The sequence below is a fragment of the Electrona antarctica genome (genome assembly GCF_951216825.1).
Source record: "Electrona antarctica genome assembly, chromosome: 1".
In the NCBI taxonomy this organism is placed as follows: domain Eukaryota; kingdom Metazoa; phylum Chordata; class Actinopteri; order Myctophiformes; family Myctophidae; genus Electrona; species Electrona antarctica.
This window is the reverse complement of record NC_136806.1, coordinates 49,474,868-49,499,170: the sequence shown is the minus strand read 5'-3', so window position 1 is coordinate 49,499,170 and position 24,303 is coordinate 49,474,868. Positions and strand designations below refer to the sequence as shown.

Sequence of the window (24,303 nt, the reverse complement as noted above, 5' to 3'; positions counted from 1 at the left end):
GCCCCCTTCACTGTAGTAACTGAGGACGGGTCCCAGACCCCCTGCACTGTAGTAACTGAGGACGGGTCCCAGACCCCCTGCACTGTAGTAACTGAGGACGGGTCCCAGACCCCCTGCACTGTAGTAACTGAGGACGGGTCCCAGACCCCCTGCCCTGTAGTAACTGAGGACGGGTCCCAGACCCCCTGCACTGTAGTATCTGAGGACGGGTCCCAGACCCCCTGTTGAAGACCGCTGCTATATTTAGTAGCAGGGCTTGCTCCGTTTCTCCATCTCTTTAGTAAACACAGCATTTTCCAGTGGGTCACCAATTTCATGATTTAATGTCCATAGAGTACACATTAATCAGCTTCAACGTTATGTATTCCAATTCCAAGATTTTCCACACATGTATTAATTTTATCACTTACGATTCCACTTGTTTGTCCTATAAGAGCAACCTGGGGACCACCACTATTGTGTCCTATAAGAGCAACCTGGGGACCACCACTATTGTGTCCTATAAGAGCAACCTGGGGACCACCACTATTGTGTCCTATAAGAGCAACCTGGGGACCACCACTATTGTGTCCTATAAGGGCAACCTGGGGACCACCACTATTGTGTCCTATAAGAGCAACCTGGGGACCACCACTATTGTGTCCTATAAGAGCAACCTGGGGACCACCACTATTGTGTCCTATAAGAGCAACCTGGGGACCACCACTATTGTGTCCTATAAGAGCAACCTGGGGACCACCACTATTGTGTCCTATAAGGGCAACCTGGGGACCACCACTATTGTGTCCTATAAGGGCAACCTGGGGACCACCACTATTGTGTCCTATAAGGGCAACCTGGGGACCACCACTATTGTGTCCTATAAGGGCAACCTGGGGACCACCACTACTGTGTCCTATAAGAGCAACCTGGGGACCACCACTATTGTGTCCTATAAGAGCAACCTGGGGACCACCACTATTGTGTCCTATAAGAGCATCCTGGGGACCACCACTATTGTGTCCTATAAGGGCAACCTGGGGACCACCACTATTGTGTCCTATAAGAGCAACCTGGGGACCACCACTATTGTGTCCTATAAGAGCATCCTGGGGACCACCACTATTGTGTCCTATAAGAGCATCCTGGGGACCACCACTACTGTGTCCTATAAGAGCAACCTGGGGACCACCACTATTGTGTCCTATAGGAGCAACCTGGGGACCACCACTATTGTGTCCTATGAGAGCAACCTGGGGACCACCACTATTGTGTCCTATAAGAGCAGCCTGGGGACCACCACTATTGTGTCCTATAAGAGCAACCTGGGGACCACCACTATTGTGTCCTATAAGAGCAACCTGGGGACCACCACTATTGTGTCCTATAAGAGCAACCTGGGGACCACCACTATTGTGTCCTATAAGGGCAACCTGGGGACCACCACTATTGTGTCCTATAAGAGCAACCTGGGGACCACCACTATTGTGTCTTATAAGAGCAACCTGGGGACCACCACTATTGTGTCCTATAGGAGCAACCTGGGGACCACCACTATTGTGTCCTAATAGAGCAACCTGGAGACCACCACTATTGTGTCCTATAAGGGCAACCTGGGGACCACCACTATTGTGACCTATAAGAGCAACCTGGGGACCACCACTATTGTGTCCTAATAGAGCAACCTGGGGACCACCACTATGGTGTCCTGTAAGAGCAACCTGGGGACCACCACTATTGTGTCCTATTAGAGCAACCTGGGGACCACCACTATTGTGTCCTATAAGACCAACCTGGGGACCACCACTATTGTGTCCTATAAGAGCAACCTGGGGACCACCACTATTGTGTCCTATAGGAGCAACCTGGAGACCACCACTATTGTGTCCTATAAGACCAACCTGGGGACCACCACTATTGTGTCCTATAGGAGCAACCTGGGGACCACCACTATTGTGACCTATAAGAGCAACCTGGGGACCACCACTATTGTGACCTATAAGAGCAACCTGGGGACCACCACTATTGTGTCCTAATAGAGCAACCTGGAGACCACCACTATTGTGTCCTATAAGACCAACCTGGGGACCACCACTATTGTGTCCTATAGGAGCAACCTGGGGACCACCACTATTGTGACCTATAAGAGCAACCTGGGGACCACCACTATTGTGACCTATAAGAGCAACCTGGGGACCACCACTATTGTGACCTATAAGAGCAACCTGGGGACCACCACTATTGTGTCCTATAAGAGCAACCTGGGGACCATCACTATTGTGACCTATAAGAGCAACCTGGGGACCACCACTATTGTGTCCTAATAGAGCAACCTGGGGACCACCACTATTGTGTCCTAATAGAGCAACCTGGGGACCACCACTATGGTGTCCTGTAAGAGCAACCTGGGGACCACCACTATGGTGTCCTGTAAGAGCAACCTGGGGACCACCACTATGGTGTCCTGTAAGAGCAACCTGGGGACCACCACTATTGTGTCCTATTAGAGCAACCTGGGGACCACCACTATTGTGTCCTATAAGAGCAACCTGGGGACCACCACTATTGTGTCCTATAAGAGCAACCTGGGGACCACCACTATTGTGTCCTATAAGAACAACCTGGGGACCACCACTATTGTGTCCTATAAGAGCAACCTGGGGACCACCACTATTGTGTCCTATAAGAGCAACCTGGGGACCACCACTATTGTGTCCTATAAGAGCAACCTGGGGACCACCACTATTGTGTCCTAGAAGAGCAACCTGGGGACCACCACTATTGTGTCCTATAAGAGCAACCTGGGGACCACCACTATTGTGTCCTAGAAGAGCAACCTGGGGACCACCACTATTGTGTCCTATAAGACCAACCTGGGGACCACCACTATTGTGTCCTATAAGAGCAACCTGGGGACCACCACTATTGTGTCCTATAAGAGCAGCCTGGGGACCACCACTATTGTGTCCTATAAGAGCAACGTGGGGACCACCACTATTGTGTCCTATAAGACCAACCTGGGGACCACCACTATTGTGTCCTAGAAGAGCAACCTGGGGACCATCACTATTGTGTCCTATAAGAGCAACCTGGGGACCACCACTATTGTGTCCTATAAGAGCAACCTGGGGACCACCACTATTGTGTCCTATAAGAGCAACCTGGGGACCACCACTATTGTGTCCTATAAGAGCAACCTGGGGACCACCACTATTGTGTCCTATAAGACCAACCTGGGGACCACCACTATTGTGTCCTATAAGAGCAACCTGGGGACCACCACTATTGTGTCCTATAAGAGCAACCTGGGGACCACCACTATTGTGTCCTATAAGAGCAACCTGGGGACCACCACTATTGTGTCCTATAAGAGCAACGTGGGGACCACCACTATTGTGTCCTATAAGAGCAACCTGGGGACCACCACTATTGTGTCCTATAAGAGCAACCTGGGGACCACCACTATTGTGTCCTATAAGAGCAACCTGGGGACCACCACTATTGTGTCCTATAAGAGCAACCTGGGGACCACCACTATTGTGTCCTATAAGAGCAACCTGGGGACCACCACTATTGTGTCCTATAAGAGCAACGTGGGGACCACCACTATTGTGTCCTATAAGACCAACCTGGGGACCACCACTATTGTGTCCTAGAAGAGCAACCTGGGGACCATCACTATTGTGTCCTATAAGAGCAACCTGGGGACCACCACTATTGTGTCCTATAAGAGCAACCTGGGGACCATCACTATTGTGTCCTATAAGAGCAACCTGGGGACCACCACTATTGTGTCCTATTAGAGCAACCTGGGGACCACCACTATTGTGTCCTATAAGAGCAACCTGGGGACCACCACTATTGTGTCCTATAAGAGCAACCTGGGGACCACCACTATTGTGTCCTATAAGACCAACCTGGGGACCACCACTATTGTGTCCTATAAGAGCAACCTGGGGACCACCACTATTGTGTCCTATAAGACCAACCTGGGGACCACCACTATTGTGTCCTAGAAGAGCAACCTGGGGACCACCACTATTGTGTCCTATAAGACCAACCTGGGGACCACCACTATTGTGTCCTATAAGAGCAACCAGGGGACCACCACTATTGTGTCCTATAAGAGCAACCTGGGGACCACCACTATTGTGTCCTAGAAGAGCAACCTGGGGACCACCACTATTGTGTCCTAGAAGAGCAACCTGGGGACCACCACTATTGTGTCCTATAAGACCAACCTGGGGACCACCACTATTGTGTCCTATAAGGGCAACCTGGGGACCACCACTATTGTGTCCTATAAGAGCAACCTGGGGACCACCACTATTGTGTCTTATAAGAGCAACCTGGGGACCACCACTATTGTGTCCTATAGGAGCAACCTGGGGACCACCACTATTGTGTCCTAATAGAGCAACCTGGAGACCACCACTATTGTGTCCTATAAGGGCAACCTGGGGACCACCACTATTGTGACCTATAAGAGCAACCTGGGGACCACCACTATTGTGTCCTAATAGAGCAACCTGGGGACCACCACTATGGTGTCCTGTAAGAGCAACCTGGGGACCACCACTATTGTGTCCTATTAGAGCAACCTGGGGACCACCACTATTGTGTCCTATAAGAGCAACCTGGGGACCACCACTATTGTGTCCTATAAGAGCAACCTGGGGACCACCACTATTGTGTCCTATAAGAACAACCTGGGGACCACCACTATTGTGTCCTATAAGAGCAACCTGGGGACCACCACTATTGTGTCCTATAAGAGCAACCTGGGGACCACCACTATTGTGTCCTATAAGAGCAACCTGGGGACCACCACTATTGTGTCCTAGAAGAGCAACCTGGGGACCACCACTATTGTGTCCTATAAGAGCAACCTGGGGACCACCACTATTGTGTCCTATAAGAGCAACCTGGGGACCACCACTATTGTGTCCTATGAGAGCAACCTGGGGACCACCACTATTGTGTCCTATGAGAGCAACCTGGGGACCACCACTATTGTGTCCTATGAGAGCAACCTGGGGACCACCACTATTGTGTCCTAGAAGAGCAACCTGGGGACCATCACTATTGTGTCCTATAAGGGCAACCTGGGGACCACCACTATTGTGTCCTAGAAGAGCAACCTGGGGACCACCACTATTGTGTCCTATAAGAGCAACCTGGGGACCACCACTATTGTGTCCTATAAGAGCAACCTGGGGACCACCACTATTGTGTCCTATAAGAGCACCCTGGGGACCACCACTATTGTGTCCTAGAAGAGCAACCTGGGGACCACCACTATTGTGTCCTATAAGACCAACCTGGGGACCACCACTATTGTGTCCTATAAGACCAACCTGGGGACCACCACTATTGTGTCCTAGAAGAGCAACCTGGGGACCATCACTATTGTGTCCTATAAGAGCAACCTGGGGACCACCACTATTGTGTCCTATAAGAGCAACGTGGGGACCATCACTATTGTGTCCTATAAGACCAACCTGGGGACCACCACTATTGTGTCCTATAAGAGCAACCTGGGGACCACCACTATTGTGTCCTATAAGAGCAACCTGGGGACCACCACTATTGTGTCCTATAAGAGCAACGTGGGGACCACCACTATTGTGTCCTATAAGAGCAACCTGGGGACCACCACTATTGTGTCCTATAAGAGCAACCTGGGGACCACCACTATTGTGTCCTAGAAGAGCAACCTGGGGACCACCACTATTGTGTCCTATAAGAGCAACCTGGGGACCACCACTATTGTGTCCTAGAAGAGCAACCTGGGGACCACCACTATTGTGTCCTAGAAGAGCAACCTGGGGACCACCACTATTGTGTCCTATAAGACCAACCTGGGGACCACCACTATTGTGTCCTATAAGAGCAACCTGGGGACCACCACTATTGTGTCCTATAAGACCAACCTGGGGACCACCACTATTGTGTCCTATAAGAGCAACCTGGGGACCACCACTATTGTGTCCTATAAGAGCAACCTGGGGACCACCACTATTGTGTCCTATAAGAGCAACCTGGGGACCACCACTATTGTGTCCTATAAGACCAACCTGGGGACCACCACTATTGTGTCCTATAAGAGCAACCTGGGGACCATCACTATTGTGTCCTAGAAGAGCAACCTGGGGACCACCACTATTGTGTCCTATAAGAGCAACCTGGGGACCACCACTATTGTGTCCTAGAAGAGCAACCTGGGGACCACCACTATTGTGTCCTATAAGAGCAACCTGGGGACCATCACTATTGTGTCCTATAAGACCAACCTGGGGACCACCACTATTGTGTCCTATAAGAGCAACCTGGGGACCACCACTATTGTGTCCTATAAGAGCAACCTGGGGACCACCACTATTGTGTCCTATAAGACCAACCTGGGGACCACCACTATTGTGTCCTATAAGAGCAACCTGGGGACCACCACTATTGTGTCGGGTGGGTCCATAACCAGACACAATAGTAATGGGGGTTCATGCACCATTCCACAGGTTACAATTATTATATACATTTCTTTCTTTCTTAGTCACTATAATCCCACTATCACAGGCTACATTCATGAGCTGGACAAAGACAATCTAGTTTTCAAAGCATTGTATTGCCAGTAAAGAGTAGGGACATAATTTGGCAAGGAGCACAACATTTTTGTTGGATACAGCCACATTTGAATGCATTAACTATTTACAAAAATATTTTGTTCCCTCGACCAAACAGGACACCCCAAGTCCTCTCTCAAAATATTATTCACATGCAAACAAGAAACGAGTAGCATATAAGAGTAAAAGTACAATTTAAAAAAAACCATTTCTTCTGATTGGATGAAAAGGCTATCCCGACCTCAAATTGTTCAATAACAGAGGTCTCCCCATCTCTCCAGCTCTCGAGTAAACAGAAAATACAAACAGACAACAAACAAACGGGGGCAAACCAAAACTAATTATTGTCCTACTGTCTTACAACGGACTGGTCTGTGGAACACTCTGACAGGTGGTCAGGGATAGTCGCACTACTGCATTCTGGGTAATAACGAGCGTCCTAGATATGGTATGAGTGTTCAGATAGGAAATTACATGTGTGAAATGCTATTCCAAGGGACTTTTAATTAAAACTGTAGAGGGCTGACATGGGAAAGAAGGGGGGAAAAAAACACTGATTAATGGGAGCTGAAGTTCTATTTCAGATCTGTTTTTCAGGAAATACGTTCCGGCTTAATTAGACCCATACGGCATCAACCAGCTGGAAATTTTAAATCAGGCGCAAATGTTTCAAACAAGACATATGTCATCATTCCCGACACTCCCTGCCTTCATATTTTATGATTTCACCTGCTTTCTTATTTTATTATTATTTATTTATCATTTTACAAAGGTGCCAAGGCAAGCATAGCAGAGCTTATTAACGTTGAACATTTGTTACCACTTCTAGCCAGTAAGGACGCAGATGGAGGCAGCCTTAACATGGATTTTAATGGCGTTACACATGTGGTTGTACTTGTGAATAAACACACAACATGTAAACACGGAGGGATGAGCCACCATGTTTTTTTTTTTTTTAAACAACCCAATAACTGAATTAACTTCACTCATCTCTGCCTCATCAGCGCATGATCGACATAATTATACCATTATGTTCCTCTGTCCCTCCACCATGCCGCCCGCCGCTGTCGGGTGGAATCCTTGTATCTCCAAAAGTGTTACTTGTCGGGAAATGTCAGGCGTTGGAGATATACAAGGTTTCTGCCCGACGGCGTGGATATCCGGATGAGGTTTGGGACGTAGCGCCATAGACCACAGCTTTCTGGGACCATCCAGAAGGAAGTATCTGGGTTCTTAACAGCATTATCCCTCCCCCCTCTCCCCCCCCCAAAAAAAAGCCAGATTGTGCAGCTCTCGACTGTCTAGGACAGCTGGCCTGGGAGACTGCTGGCTTTGGTTGTGCTGCCCAGTGGAAGGCTGCTTGGCTCCAGGCACTTGGCACTCCAAAGCCACCCGCTTTTGGCTTCTCTGTGCCCAGACTTCCCTGTTCACGACGGGAACTCCTACCCCCCCTCCCCTCCCCTCAACTGGCTAACTGGCCGTCTGTTGCGTTAGCTTGAGACAGTTCTCTTTAAAGTCCCATTGCACAAATCCTAAGTCAAAAGAAAGGCCTTAACACATTTTGGGCGGGAGCCCCTTTTGGTGTTTTAAACATTATGTTGTAATTTAGCTATTGAAAAATAGCAGATCTACAAGCTCATAGCGCGCCACCGAGTGGCGCGCTACGAGCTTGTAGGTCTGCTATTTTTGAAAAATCGTGAAAATATTTATTTCAGAAAACTGGAGGATTTAGATGGTTTTTTTTAAATGTTGAGGTCAGGCCTAAATGGGTTAAAGTAGCTTTACATTAATCTATTGTTGCCCTCATTCAGTATTACATATCCTACCAATTATGCACAAGTTTGATCCAGCAGAACCAGAGGTGATCCAAGAGCATAGGGAGGCCTGAGCTGAATGGGTGGAGAGACCTGGCAGTGTGTCAGTGTTCCCTTTCCCCTGCACTTACCTGAGAAGCACTCTGCTGGGTGGGATGAAATAGGCCTTATTATTAGAAATCTGAATCTGATTTTAGTGTTAAAAAAAATCTATATTAACCCATTTTGACCTGAGATCAGATTATAAAAATGTCTTCTACATCCTGACAGTTCTGAAAAAGCTATATTTCTATGTTAGTCGTTCTTCGATTTTTCAAAAATAGCAGACCTACAATACAAGCTCGTAGCAGATCTACAAGCTCATAGCGCGCCACCGAGTGGCGCGCTATGAGCTTGTAGATCTGCTATTTTTCAATAGCTAAAGCATAACATAATGCTAACACCAAAAGGGGTTCCCGCCCAAAATGGGTTAAAGCTTTATACCGTAGTTATGCAGATGTGCAAAAACACCAGGAATAGCATGGTTACAATTCCAAAACATATCAACAAAACATAGAGTGATCCTTTAAGCTTTGTGCCTGTCCGATCTCCATGTAACAGCTGTCGTGTGTCGCTACGGTGGCACGCATCGTTTCATCATCTTAATTTCTGTCACGGTATCTGTCCATGCAGTCGGTTGAATGTTTGTGTTTTTGGACGATTAGGAAGATGATGACTTTCAACCAGCGAGGCCATGTTTATGCACTTGATGAGCTCGAGCTCCATCACAAGGTCTTGGCACAGGCTGGCTGGGCTGCCGGCGTGTTTTGTAATGCACGTACAAAGGAAAAGGCTGGATCATATTAATGGCAGAGATGATGAAGTGGGCTTATGTGGCTGTTTAATTACGTGTAAAGACTGCGGTGAGAGACCATCAAAGATGACCGTGCCGCTGTCCTTTCGTGCACCTCATTAAACACACGCAACCATAAAGGAATGATAACTGTTGCAGAGAAACGGGCACACGTCGGCATTTCGTCTCCAAAAGATCACATCGTTACCTAAAAGTCAGGGACAGGGAGCGTCGTGCGTCTTTCCAAACTGCAGGTGTGTCGGAGACCAGAAAGGACAATCTGGAGCGCAGGGCTGCGCTTGAGTCACCGATGCATTTTACTAAGCGTGAAAATCAATTTCACATCTCGGCTCTCATGCCGCAGACACCATAGACTTTCCACTACATGATATAGCACACAATGTATAATAAGCAGCACATTCATGCAGAGCAGTGGCTGTGTGTGGGGGGGGGGGGGGTTGGGGGGGTTATGCGGTGAAGGACTGCCCAAGGGGCTCTTTGAAGGAAAAAAGAAACCTTTTGAGGTTAGGAAAAGCTCTGCAATCAGACGGCGCGCAGTATGGAGCGCCCGTCCCCGAGCGCCTTCCCAGCTAGTGTTTCAGGTCGCTGCTGAGGAGAAAGCTAGGAGGTTCCCACCACAAAGATTAGATAGTCTTTACATGAAGGCGGGAAGCTGACACAAATTGTGAGGATAGATGGACGTGACAAGTGACTGGAGTATAACCAGAGGGGAAAGTGGTGGTCTCGACGGGTCTTGTTAAGTTTCTGGGGGCTGGGGGCCCACTGGTGGGCCGTGAGGATATTGGAAGTGGGTCCCCAAATAATTGGCAAAACACTTTAATTATATTAAAAACTCAAGGTTGAAAAAAAAATGCTATGGTATTTTTTTTTTTTCTTTAAAACCTCATATTACTTAATGTATAGGTTAGTTCCAGTTTTCCAGGCCGGAACCACAATCAATCGAATGATGGATCATTTACATTTTCGAGATGTCCGAGTGGGCCCCGGACCAGAAAAGGTTGCAGAGAACCGCAGCTCTATGGGAAAGTGGTGTTCTCAATGGATCTTGTTAACCCATTTTGGGCGGGAACACCTTTTGGTGTTAGCATTATGTTATGCTTTAGCTATTGAAAAATAGCAGGTCTGCTATTTTTGAAAAATCGAAGAACGACTGACATAGAAACATAGCTTTTTCAGAAAACTGTCAGGATGTAGAAGACATTTTTAGAATCTGATCTCAGGTCTAAATGGGTTAAACTGCAGATAAGCAGTGAGCTCAGGATGAGTGGGGGTACTGGATTCCTGCAACACTTTCAACACCTCAAAGACCAAAACACATTTGGTATTCTGGACCAACCCTGTGGCACTTCAATGACAAGTGACGCCTGATGGCGCCTGAGCCTCAACCTTTATTCCTGTTATTGCCCTACCTTTAATCATACTATACACTATACAGTGTCACACAAAGCAGATCCACACGCTTTTGAGCTTGTAGATCTGCTACATTTGCTATTTTAGAATTTGAATCCTGAAAAGGTTTGGACATTAAGGTTTCCACCTGACAGACAGACGATTTTAACTTTTAGTTTTTTCGTGGAACAACAACCGCAAGACCTTTCTTGGAATCAGTAGAGCTCAGGGAGAGCTGACGGAAAAACACTCACTCACTGTATAAAAATCACACCTGTGTGAAGTGAGGGGCGCTAATATATTAAAGTCTAACTAATATTGATTAGGTGATGTAATGGTGAACGGTGCAAACACAAACATCATACGCCATTAACAATAAATAGACAATATGACGTTCTGACGTTGAACTAAAGACAAACATTAAACCTGTGTATAGGAGGGGCTAGCGCCTCAAAAATACTCCAAAAGAACTCCTTAGACCGAGACTTAAGAAGAAAAACAATATTTTATTTTTACATGCTCATAAAGTTCTCTGTGCTCATGGTGCAATTAAAAGTAGCAAACGTTTCGGTCCTAGGACCTTCGTCAGTGCCATATAGCACTGGCGAACTCTAAGGAGTTCTCCTTTTATTAGATATCTCTAACTTGAACTTTCGTTCAACTTTGACCCCTCTTTCACATGGAACTATTTTTTTGGGCGTAGTGATATGGACACAAAAACATAGTTCTGTGTGATAGAGGGGTCAAATATGAATGAAAGTTGCACTATTATGGTAGAAATAGGTCAACAATACAAATTACGCTAGTTTTGTGAATTAATTTACTTTTAATGCGTGGCCCCCTGTGCCCCCCACAAATTGACCGGAACTACTTAATATTTCACCAAAACCAGAGCAGAACTCCCACCACAGGACTCGGGCAATCAATTAATACAGTTGCAGCCACTATATTAATGGCAAGTATTTCATACAGCTTAAGTTAAAACATTCTGAACTATCCCTTTAAGTGTGGCTGTGGTCTTAGACTGTAGATCACCGAGGTGGTAGCGATGGAAGTTGGAGGTCCATGCCCCACCCGGCTATGCAATACCCATTGTACCCGTGTCAGAGTACCCGTTCCACCCATCTGTGTCCTTTTTATGCCCATATGGAGATCTCAGTATCTGTCTCTCTGTGTCCATTTATTCCTATATACAGTATGGAGTTCTGTGTCAGGCATGCCCAAATATGGAGTGTTGTGATGTCAGAACAGGCCAGCTCCATATATGTAGTCTGGGCAGGGGCCGTGTCCAGAGCCTGGGCAGAGGCCTTTTGTGGGGGTTCTGGACAACCGTGGGTCCGACCGACTCGACACCGGGCACTGCACTCCCTATGGGGGTGTGGAACGCCTGTGTCAAATTTGAATTTGGTGGGGTGAACAGTTATCGAGTTACATGCGTTACAGCCGTACAGACAGACATACAGAGACATGGTACATTTATAGATAGATTGAACCAATGAAAAGCATTAACAAGAGCTTGTTTTAAGGACATGGTGGATCCACTGTGACTATAATATATAGGCTCTTTTCTCTGTTTCCTGGAAAATGACCATTTTGAAGAAGAAAAAAACGACAAACGGGTCATCCTGAGCACATATTGGACAAAACAATCGGTGGCCCCCAGAAACAAAATGTAGCTGGAATCCACGTTGGAAGCCGTTTGATAGATACTGATGGGAGCTTGAGGATGAATTATATACACAAGTGGCCAACAGTAATGCGAAACAGATACCAGACGGGAAAGAGAATTAAAAAAAACAAAACAGGTTGCAGTTCAGAGAGCGGTGGACAGAGGTCTGGAAACGCGGCATAACTATAGAATCAATACAGATTAAGTGGCTATTTAGAATGGAGAGGGCAATCTGTCTGACATTGGACTTTAATCACATGTCCTTTCGCCGACGTTTTAATGAGCACATTGGTGACTTTTGGAAACAAACAAGGGCTTTAAAAATGGACTCGCCTCCGATGGGAAAGCTTCAAAAGATTGATTTAAATCACCCCGACGCCCACACACACACACACACACCACTCGCACTCTCTCGCTCTTTTCTCTCCTTCGGTCAGTTTCCCTCTACTTTTCTCCTGTCCAACTACATACTTGCATTTCTTGATTTGAGAGAGTCTGTGTATAGCTAATTAACTAGGCATTCAAATACAGTAGGCCTACAGTACAGTTATGAAAGCAATGCAAATATAAAAGGAGTTGGCAAGAATGCTACTGTTCATCCTCCTCAAACAAATACAGAACAGACAGCAATGTCTTGCTGCAAATATGATTCATTGCATCGTGCAATAAATTACATAAAATACTATCCCCCCCTATATAAACCATTTAACCTTCACACAGCAGAGAGAAACATGTGTGTGTGTGTGTGTGTGTGTGTGTGTGTGTGTGTGTGTGTGTGTGTGTGTGTGTGTGTGTGTGTGTGTGTGTGTGTGTGTGTGTGTGTGTGTGTGTGTGTGTGTGTGTGTGTGTGTGTGTGTGTGTGTGTGTGTGTGTGTGTGTGTGTGTGTGTGTGTGTGTGTGTGTGTGTGAGTGAAAAGGTCAGATTGCCATTAAGTGTAGAGGTGATTAGCTCTAAGCAGAACACTTATGTAGGGGGGGGCACATTTAATCAATTTACAATCGACACCGGCTGCAGTGTTTCCTCTGCCGCAGCAGTTGCATCTTAAGCTGCTCTTAAACCTATAACCCTAACTGAAGTTGGGGTTAGGCTTAGGCTTCGTTCTACTGACCGGTGCCGGACAGTAAAACTATGCCTAACCTTAACCTCAGACAGTAAAATGATGCCTAAAGCTAACCCTGCGCTCAGTAAAACTATGCCTAACCTTAACCTCAGACAGTAAAATGATGCCTAAAGCTAACCCTGCGCTCAGTAAAACCTTAACCTCAGTAAAACTATGCCTAACCCGGTCCCTAACCCTTTATTTTCTCTTACTTCAATAATGAATACATGGCCACATCTCAAAGCCCCACGTAGATTGAAACACCCATCTGAACAGAGCCTTTGTACTATGACGGAAAAGAGGCTTGTGTAGAGATGGATTCGTGGTGGTGTATAATGGCTCAAGAAATTTCCATTTCGTTGCCGACAATGGACCGACACAGTTATTGTTCCCTAATTGAATTCTAAATGGCCACCATCCAACGGAATGGGCATGATTACATGTTAAAGCAGACCAGAGGTGACTTCTATGTGTTACTCTCTCTCTTGTGACAGTGTGCGTGTGTCTGTGTGTCAGCCATATATCATCATAATTACGTCCCTCTGTTTTGTTTTCTTTCCGATACCCATCTTCCTTTCTCTTCGTGTTCCCTCGCTCTCTCTTTGCGTCACTGCGGGTGACTTTAGCTCGCAAGTGGAATCAGCTTATTTAGTTTTATTTAGGCCTATTTTTTGCTCTCATTTCATCCTTGCGCTGATATTGATGAATTGACTTCATAAAGCACTGAGGCAGAACACTCTGTCGCCGCTAATCAATGCACCCGCGAATCCATTCCTTTTTGCTCGTTTGAGGAGGCGTGCTGCGCCGCGGTCGCTCCTGCCTGGCCCGCCCGCCCGCCTGCCTTCTCCGCTGCAGCCTTTTGCAGATGAGGCACCGGCTCTTTGGGGAAATTGTCCTCCAAACTAGCGTCCTCCCTTTTAAAGATGTGTGACACATGCAAATGTAACACATTTAAACAAGATCGTCAACAAAAACAGCAGGTCCAAAGAGGGCTGACCCCACTTTTGTGGACAAAGTGTACCCTCAAGTAACTACTAGCTGCGACCGTAGGTGGCAGATTACTATGAAAACCTCCGTCAGTCACGCGTCCATATACTGTATGATTGTCAGTCCATCACGCCTCGTGACATCACGCCTCGTGACATCACGCCTCGTGACATGCTCCGTATATGGCCGTCTCCATATATGAACATTTCAAATAGAATAATCCCAAATAGAAATAGGTAGGCTACTTTTGACTCCTTCGGACACAAACTTACACAAATATACTATGAATAAACAACTTAAACGCTATTTCAAGTATAGTGAAAATAACTTTTTTTTCATGCAAAATGTTCTCAATTTGAATGCAATGCATCAATATTAGAGTTGTACTTCTGAATACCAGTAAGACGGCCTAAGGGGCGTGGTCCGCCTGGGTGATGGAAGACTGCTGGGCTAGTGCTGGCGCTTTTGCATGGGGGGGGTCAGATCAACATATGGAATGAATTCTGTACTGGCCATATATGGAGTCAAAAGTACCCTACCTCTATTTGGGATTATTCTATTTGAAATGTAATGCAAAAAAATAAAATACTCCACAAATATACTTTAGTAAGTACTCAAGTAAATGTACTTAGTTAGTGTCCACCACTGATGCGTTGTATTTGCATTGAAATAGAATGCCCCCCCCCCACACACACACACACACACACACAACCACCAGATCCTCCACTTCATCTATGCAGGGGACATTCATCATTTTGACTTTTTAATTTGCGTTATATAGCTGTCGCCTCTCCTCCTCAACCCTCTCCTGTGACGAACGCCAACCAAACAAACATTACTGGAATACATAAAGGCAACAATGCGCCTTCAGTTAAGTCAAGGTTAATGTCTTTGTTTATTAATACCGATGTGTCACGGGAAGATTTGCCGCTTCGCAAATTGATTGTTTATCAATTTGGAGACAGTGATTTGGCGTTGGGAGCCGTACGTGGGACATGCAAAAGGCATGATGATTAATGTCACGGTGTCTGGCACTCGCACAACGCAGTCCACGTGCTCTTTGTCCTTCTGTCTGTATGTTTACAAGATCAAGGTTCAAGGGTTCAAGGTTGTACTGTGTTGGTACATCCTGTGTTACTGCAGGTACATGAGAGTAAAGCGTATTTTGGTTTGGCTTCCTGCTACGATATGCAGGGTCACGTCAGGTGGACATTCTGCGCACTGTTGAATAAAAAAATTATACAAATAATCCCTTAACACATTTTGGGCGGGAGCCCCTTTTGGTGTTCTAAACATTATGTTATAATTTAGCTATTGAAAAATAGCAGATCTACAAGCTCATAGCGCGCCACCGAGTGGCGCGCTACGAGCTTGTAGGTCTGCTATTTTTGAAAAATCGTGAAAACATTTATTTCAGAAAACTGGAGGATTTAGACCCCAGTGGTCTAGCATAGTCGAAACTGTGTTGTGGTGCATGGGTAAAGTAGCTGCCCAGTGCCCACCACCACAGAAGTCTAGAGTTTTGAATCCACCGCTGTGCCTCTGGTTTGGCCCAGTGTCTAAACTCTAAACCAACACCAGCGATTCCCACGGGCTGAGGGCAGCTATAGCGCCTGACAGGGCGCTATCGCTATAGCTATAGGGTGTAGAACGGGAGGAGTAGGACGGAGGTGCTACGTCCTCCCGGTAGGCGCTCCTCACTGACAGGTGTGCCAGTACGGTGGTGCAACAGCAGTGGCAAGACTGTTGGGGGGGAATTACAGTGCACGCATTACATAAAACTACTGCACTGTACACACAGTACAGAAATACCACACACGGCTCACAGATATACTACAATGCGTGCAGTAACAACTCGGGAACAGAGAGCCTGGGATGTCTGGACTCTGGATGCAAAAATAAATCCAGTGGCGTTGAATAATTTAATTGATGCTTATTATAGATACTGTAGCGCCACGCTCACCCAGATTCCACTGACTTGCAGGAGCTGCTGAAGCAGCTAATGTGTGTATCTCTAAGCATGTTTTATACTTAGCTGCGTGCCGGTGTTGTGCACTGCATGGCAAGCAGTAGGGTGGTAACCAAAATGTTGTAGGCTATCCCAATGTTGTTCTTTTTCTCCAGAATGTAAAAAATAATAATAATAAATGTATGGTCTGAAATAAGGTAAAGTATACACGATTTGAACATGCTTGAAAATTTGACATTTAAGGCCTAATATTTCTATTTTCTACACCTGCTATAAAACCTGTAGAGCGACTATTTTCGGGGATCAGGCATTCCCCCGCTCAGCGTGCTGCCTTGTCTCTGCATGGCCCATGTTGTTCTTGCTCGCTTTCTTGCTTGAGTCATAAAGCAAAGGTTGTAATAATAATTTTGCATAAAAGAGTGTTATATAGCGTAGATCAGGGGTTCTCAACCCGTGGGTTATTTTGGGGGGGTCCCCAAATTATTTTCTAAATTATTTGCAACTGAATGGCTGGAAAATGGAAATGAAGAGTTTACATAGTACACATAGTACATGCATAAACCTTCCTTAATGATTATATATGTGTTTCAGTATTTATTTATGATATATTTTCTCTATTACTAAGGTTATTTTTGCAGTCACTGTATTGGGGGTGGGGAGGGGGGGGCGGGGCAGGGGTCGCGAGACATGGCCAAAGCATTTCCGGGGGTCCCCAGACAAAAACGTTGAGAACCCCTGGCGTAGATGACTACAGATGCAGGGCTCAACGTCGCCAAGATTGCAACGTGCGCAAACAAATGGATTTTATCCCACATCAGACCCCCATTCCAACTGATCGTGATCATTTTGAAATGAACCGTGCATTTTTATAAACAATTAACCTCATAAAGCCAATCATTGCGGAACCTTAATTGGATTATTTTTTTTCCTTCTTCTTCTTTTTCCACACCATTCTAGACGTTGTATCACATGTTGCTTTGAGGCTGTCAATTTGGCTGAATGGTTAATATTTGTTTTAACCCATTTTGGGCGGGAACCCCTTTTATAATTTAGCTAATGAAAAATAGCAGATCTACAAGCTCATAGCGCGCCACCGAGTGGCGCGCTACGAGCTTGTAGGTCTGCTATTTTTGAAAAATCGTGAAAATATTTATTTCCGAAAACTGGAGGATTTAGAAGATTTTTTTTTAAAATTTGGAGGTCAGGCCTAAATGGGTTAAGATATCACTGACTGCCATGGCAAATATCATTTCAGTACTTATTTATCATCCCATTTAGAAGTAATTGGGCTAGAGCAGACACCACCACCATATTTCAAAAGCTACTGTAATATTTGTCGTTCAATGAGGTTATCCCGATGCTTTCCGCACATACTTTGTCACCAATGGATTTTCTGTCCTATTATTTATTCTCGTGTGTTATTTTCTGAACTGGTTATGTGCTCCACACTCAACCGGGTAACAAGCCGAGGTCTTGCCAGTTCATCGTTGTGATGTGAACACAGTTTCCTGCATTACAGCTTAGATCCACAGTTTTACAGCATTTAGCCTTTTCTTTTGCACCACTGCCATTTTAGGAAATAATTATCCCTCAAAGTTGCATCCGAGCCCACTAAATCGCTTGTTGTTTGTAGGCCAAATTATCCGCCCTGGTCCAATTTGCATAGGATTAGCTATGCATGCTGCCCAGCAGCGCTTCAACCCTCTTACTGAGCGGGTGAGGTCTGATTCCTCCGCTCACCTGCAGTGAGCCTCGGGCCGTAGCGATGGATGTTTATGCCAATGATTCTTAAACCTCTTCATGTCAAGGACCCCCCCAAATTAGTATGTATTTGGACCGCCATTTGACAATATTTTGTGCAATTTTTTTTTTAAGCTTTAAAATGTCTGTGTTGTTATTCAGGTACCTCTGCCTGATTCGCTGCCTTGTTTCTGCTTTTAATTTAATGTTGTTTTGTGTTCTGTGCTTCTCTTTTTTGCTCTGTGAAGCACTTTGCGCTGCATCCATGTCATCTAAAAGATCTAAAAGCTCTCAACACATCGCCCCGCAACACGTTGTGAGCTTGTAGATATTTTCGAATATATGTAAACTTGCAGGGTCCCTGCATGGGGAATCGGTTTCATTGTCACGTCACAGGTGTACAGGTGTAAATCAGCAAGCTCCATCATTTTGTTTGTTTTCCAGGAAAGAAAGAAAAAAAAAGTGAAGGACAGAGAGAGGCAGAGCAAAGAGTAAAAAGAAGGGGAAAAAAGGCAATATACAGTAGCATAATAAGCAGCAGATATTTACAGGTCAGGCATCAGATGCTAAAGAGGTACTGTAGGTCCACATAGCAGCAGGTATGAGTTTGGACATACAGTAAGTTGCATACGAAGGTAGTTTGTCGCATTAGGCAAAATCTTCACAGATACTAGCACTGCCTTTTGCATGATGGATTATGTAATGGATCCTGTGAGGTCTTGTACTTTGTGATCTTTGGGTGGTTGCTATGAGCCCACCAATGCAATGTTCTCCTGAAGTATTTGAAGACATCACATACGCATATTCCCAGATGTCTATAAATACTTCAAGCTGCGTTCGTGATCGAAAACAAAATGACCATGCAGTACAAGAACACGTCACAAGATCTATTCTGCGTGTCTAAATGCTGTGATTTCTAAATCGCTTCTCTCCTCTCTCCCTCTCCCCCCCCCCCCCCCCCCCCCGCCCCCGCCCCCGAACAGCGATCCAAAATCGCAGTGTATGAGAAAATGTGGTCGTACATGAAATCTGCCGAACCCTCGGTGTTCGCTAAGACCACGCCCGATGGCGTAGCCCGGGTACGAAAGTCGAAGGGGAAGTTCGCCTTCCTCCTCGAATCCACGATGAACGAGTACATCGAGCAGCGGAAGCCCTGCGACACCATGAAAGTGGGAGGGAACCTCGACTCTAAGGGCTACGGCGTGGCAACGCCCAAAGGCTCAGCATTAAGGTGGGTGGAATAATATAACAATATACTCCATGTTGTTATAGTACTCCACCTACCCTGATGTCCTTCTGTTGTCATTCTCTTCTCTTCCTCCTCTTGTTTTTGTTGTGGACACAGTAGGTAACAGTGTTTTTTATGCATTTGGATACCACGGTAGATTCATGATTATTCATGTTAATGTATTGTGTGTGTGTGTGTGTGTGTGTGTGTGTGTGTGTGTGTGTGTGTGTGTGTGTGTGTGTGTGTGTGTGTGTGTGTGTGTGTGTGTGTGTGTGTGTGTGTGTGTGTGTGTGTGTGTGTGTGTGTGTGTGTGTGTGTGTGTGTGTGTGTGTGTGTGTGTGTGTGTGTGTGTGTGATAATATGTCAAGTGAAATTCATAATATCATATTGCCAGAGCTGACAATCATTCCACTTTTCCCGTTTTCTCTTCTGGTTGCTTCTCTCTCTCTCTCCTTTGATCTCTCCGTCTGTCCTGTATGCCGTCTTCTTACCTGACTGTTGTGATGTCACTTTTAATTTAACAGTTCAGCGGTTTTTCAATTTAGCCTTTTAAAGCCGCTCTGTCACTTGTGACGAACGTTAATTGCATGATGTTTGTTGTTGTTGTTGCTGCTTTTCTTCTCAATGACGAGTGTCCCAATCCCGCACACTTCAGTTCTAAACAAAATGTAACCCTTCATGCCACCTTTTCCAAGATTTAACAGTCTTTGCCTTTTTTGTAGAAGCCTTTCTTAACCTCCTTAAATTCTTAAACAATTTGTCCTTTTCCTAGAACCATTCCAATTAACAGATGGCATTCCTCGTGTTAAGCCCCTGCACAAGTGGTAGCCTCTCTACCAGTCTGAAGTTTCTTTCTATCATTCTGATGATTAGTGCTATTATGATCATTACTATTATTACAATGCATTAGATTTCTCACGGACCTGTGCATTTACTTACAAGCTATGTTTTATCGTTTCAAGAAATGCTGTTAACCTGGCAGTTTTAAAACTGAATGAGCAAGGCCTCTTGGACAAATTGAAAAACAAATGGTGGTACGACAAGGGAGAGTGCGGCAGCGGGGGAGGTGACTCCAAGGTCAGCCTCGATGATGTCACCACAATCGGGTACCATAGTGCAGAGTAATCGGCAAGGCTGTTGCAACGACCCACCCAACCAAAAGCACCCACCCAAAACCAAACCAACTGTCCACTGCCCTATGGCGCAGTACTAAATTATAACCAAAAAGGTCTGGCCAGGCTATTTAACAATTCACATCAAACTAAGGAACACTTTCTTGACAAGCAGAAATATATAGTATAGGCTATTCAGAAACATGGTAATTTGTTGATATATAAGCAGTGGTTCTCAAACATTTTAATTGCAATGACCCCCATAACCCTTACTGGTCCATTTGTTCCATTTGTACACTCGCAGAGTTACAGATTTGTTAGGGTCTAAGGTTTCCTCTATCCCTCATTGAGAACCACTGATATGCATTGACGCAACTAAGAATTATGATAGATGGAGATAGTTGTGATTGCTTCCTTTGCTTGACGCAGATGTAAATGTTCCATTGTAAAGTTGAGATAGGTAACTTGTAGCGTGACTTAGGCTGCCCTGCAGTTGTGAAAGGAAGAATTTGAATTTGTCCGGCCTTATGCATATGTAGGGCAGCTAACCTTGTGACACAGACTTTGTCTAGCTAGTACGAAGACATCTACTGAACATGCCAAATTCATGATATTTGATATTTGGTGATGTATTTATATGGCAATGAAATGGATGCGATCAATTCCAGGAGAAGGTGAAGTCTGTTTTATCATAACGGCGCTAAGGAAAAGTTGAGGCTTTGCAATAAGTTACTATAGCTAATCCCAGTCTTATTGCTAATCCCAGTATCCATGCATCCATGACACTGGCAGGCAGTGGAGAAACAGTGTGGACTGGGCTCTTAAACCAAGCTAGAAATGTTGGTTTACTCCCAAATGACCGAAGCCTCAGCCGAGGCCCGTAGGGACGCGAGGCGAACAGCGGAGTCTTGAGGGGACTAAGCATTTAGCAGGCAAACGTGAGAATTCTAATTAACACAGAGAGTGGAGTTCTGAACTCTGATGGGGTACTGGCTCGTACGACTCTGGTCAAGTTTGAAATGTTCATGCATAAACGACGTACATCAGTGATTCTCAAGCTTTCTACCACCCAGGTTGATATGCATTAGGCCATGGACCACCATTTGATACTTAAAACGAAATCCTCAATCTCTGGGACACTGTATAATCCTCATTGCTTATTTAACTCTGAGAACGTACAAATAGAACGGGTCTATTTGGTTCCATGTGTACGCTCTCAGAGTTCTCTCGTTTCTCTGAGTGTTCTACAGACGAACAGACCCATAAGTGTCCATTTGGACCCCTGGTGGTCCCACACGCTGAGAAACAGTGATGTACGTTATATCCGGTGCCTACTGTATGAAGTGTATTCTCTCTCTCTCTCTCTCTCTCTCTCTCTCTCTCTCTCATATGAAGCATGAGAGAGAGAGAGAGAGAGAGAGAGAGATAATGCTTTTAATGATTTTAAGCAGTCATGCGTAATGGCCTACATGGTCCTTTAACGACCATAAGAATTCACTCTTTGCCAGTCTGTGGTCCAATGACAAATGACGTGCCCATTATGGAAGATAATGGTGCACAGTTGTGAAATCCTCACTCCCCATCATGCTACTATGCAACAAGTGGCATATTGTACAAGCTATAAGGCATAACGGTCTTTACCATTCGGGTCAAGTTCCATTGACGAATGACCCCCGGCACGCTGGCGGGACGCATGCTTTGATTTGGGCCTGGCTAATTGGCTTGATTACAGATTAGCTTGCAATGGCGCTGTGGGAATGTCGCATGTGTCGTGGGCGACGCTTAAGATGATTTGGCATGAAGCAATGCTGGACTGCGATGAATTGTCCATGTCCGCTGTGTCGTTGTTTTAACATGGCAGCATGGCTGCAGGCCGTGGTGAAAAAAAATACTTTTTATTTTATTATAAATGATATATTATTATATAGTATCAAAATGTACTTGAAGTAGCAAGAAAGTTCTCATTGTGCAGAATATCCCATTTCAAGGTTTCAAATGTATGAAAATCTTTTGAAAATGACAGATCTACGAGCTCACACTGTGTCACGATGCGACACATTGTGAGCTTGTAGATCGGCTATTTTCAAAAGGTCTAAATGTATAGGGCTGAAGTGGCTAATGTATGTTTTGTAATAATAATCCAAATCTACATAGTAACTATAGTAACAAAAGTTTTCAATAATTGTAGTGGAGTAAAAGTACAATATTCTGACATGTATTGGAGTAGAAGTAAAAGTATTGGAAATTGGAAATACTCAAGTAAAGTACACGTACTGTACTTCAAAATTGTACTTAAGTACAGTACCTAAGTAAATGTACTTACTTTCCACCACTGGCTGCAGGCTCATACATCCAGTCTCCCTAAAGCTCTATATGGCACTGCATGGTTCTCTGTGTTTGGTCCGGCGGACCACCAGCGGTGCAGAATGCAGATGGACCCTTACGAGGTCTGGAACTCGGAGAGGGTACACTCTTGAGTTAAATAAGCACTCTGGTTCATTTTACAGTGTAGAATTGGGGTTCCAGTAGGGTTTAGTTCAGTGATTCTTAACCTTTTTCAAAGGACTCCCATTAGGACTCAAAGACTCAACATTAGGCCATGAAATGGCCCAATTATGCCCCAAATCTACACTGTAAAATGTGGCGACGTTGAGAAACGGTGGTCTATATGGAAATGAGTTTTGTCCAATGTTTGCATTGTTAACATTGCCATATGTTCTATTACTGTAGTCACTGAGCGCAGTGCTTCAGGAAGCCTCCTTGGGGTACTGAGGGGTATGTATGTATGTATGGGAGGCGTATCAAAGCATCTCTCCCTCTCTATTGCTGCCATCAGTCTCTTGTGCACAGGTATGTACCCTACTCCCACTTGGTGGGCCGTGAGGATATCACAAGAGGGCAGGGCTGTCGCCATTACACATTTAACCTGACGATTAATTGTCGCACAAATAATTTAATTGATGTTTTTTCTTTCATTGGAACGTTGCAGGATAACTTGTTTACAAAGAAATCACTGACACGTAATAATACAAAAAAAAAATCATTCCAAAGATTTTACAAAATAGCGGAAGTAGACAAGCTTACAACACATCACAGTTGTAAGCTTGTAGATGTGCTATTTCTGCTATTTTTGGAACATTTTGAAAATGTATGGACATTTTTCAACATGGAAACGATTGACGGTTATGCAAAAATAATTGCGATTATCTCAAATAATTGCCATTATGTAATAATTGTGACAGGCCTACAACATAACTGGTAACTCTTTTTTAGTGATTATAAAAACTACATATATAAATAAATGTAGTTCCATTTATCCAAGCTGGAACACAATCGATTAGTTGTTAATTCAAATAATCATGCTTTGAAAATACACCCATCTGACCACTTAGCTAAGTGTTAGAACAAAAAGGTTATTCTTGGAAAAGCTCTATAGTGATCATTGCTATGGGGTGTTTGTTGTCTCCCTGTATCTCCAGCTCTTTATTAAACCGAAAATACATTTTCAGGTGGGTTGTCCACTTTCATCCAATCAGGAGAACGTACAGCTTAAATTTTATTGTGTTCCGGATTCCGGATCCAATTTTGTGCTGGCATTTCTTTGTGTCATTTCTTCCAATGTCATATGAATGTTCTCTCTCCTGATTAGATGACATGACAATGCAAGAGACGAGGAGACCTGTTACTTTGTTAGTTAGTTCGAGTTTATAATTTGGTTATAAGTCATATACATATATGACATTTCATACAATGAAAACAAAAACAAAGCACCACAAGACCCCCGGTTGCGACCCCTCAGGTGGTGGCCAAAATATTTTGGGGGGTCCCCAGATTATTATTAAA

General features: G+C 44.9%; 1 protein-coding gene across 6 annotated transcripts in view; it reads left to right on the top strand.

Moving 5' to 3' along the window:
• The window catches only part of gria3b (glutamate receptor, ionotropic, AMPA 3b), a 194,901-nt gene that overhangs the window by 161,130 nt on the left and 9,468 nt on the right, over positions 1-24,303 (top strand). For 3 of the 6 annotated variants that reach the window (XR_013789992.1, XM_079501009.1, XM_079501012.1), the window contains 2 exons: positions 19,104-19,351; positions 20,311-20,425. The exons of 1 other annotated variant lie outside the window; for it this stretch is intronic. Coding sequence is in view for 4 of the 5 variants with exons in the window: in XM_079501009.1 (XP_079357135.1) it covers positions 19,104-19,351; positions 20,311-20,425 (363 nt within the window). In the remaining variant the exon portion in view is untranslated. The remainder of the gene's footprint in view (positions 1-19,103; positions 19,352-20,310; positions 20,426-24,303) is intronic. 2 more of the 6 variants (XM_079501011.1, XM_079501010.1) reach the window with 1 other exon arrangement.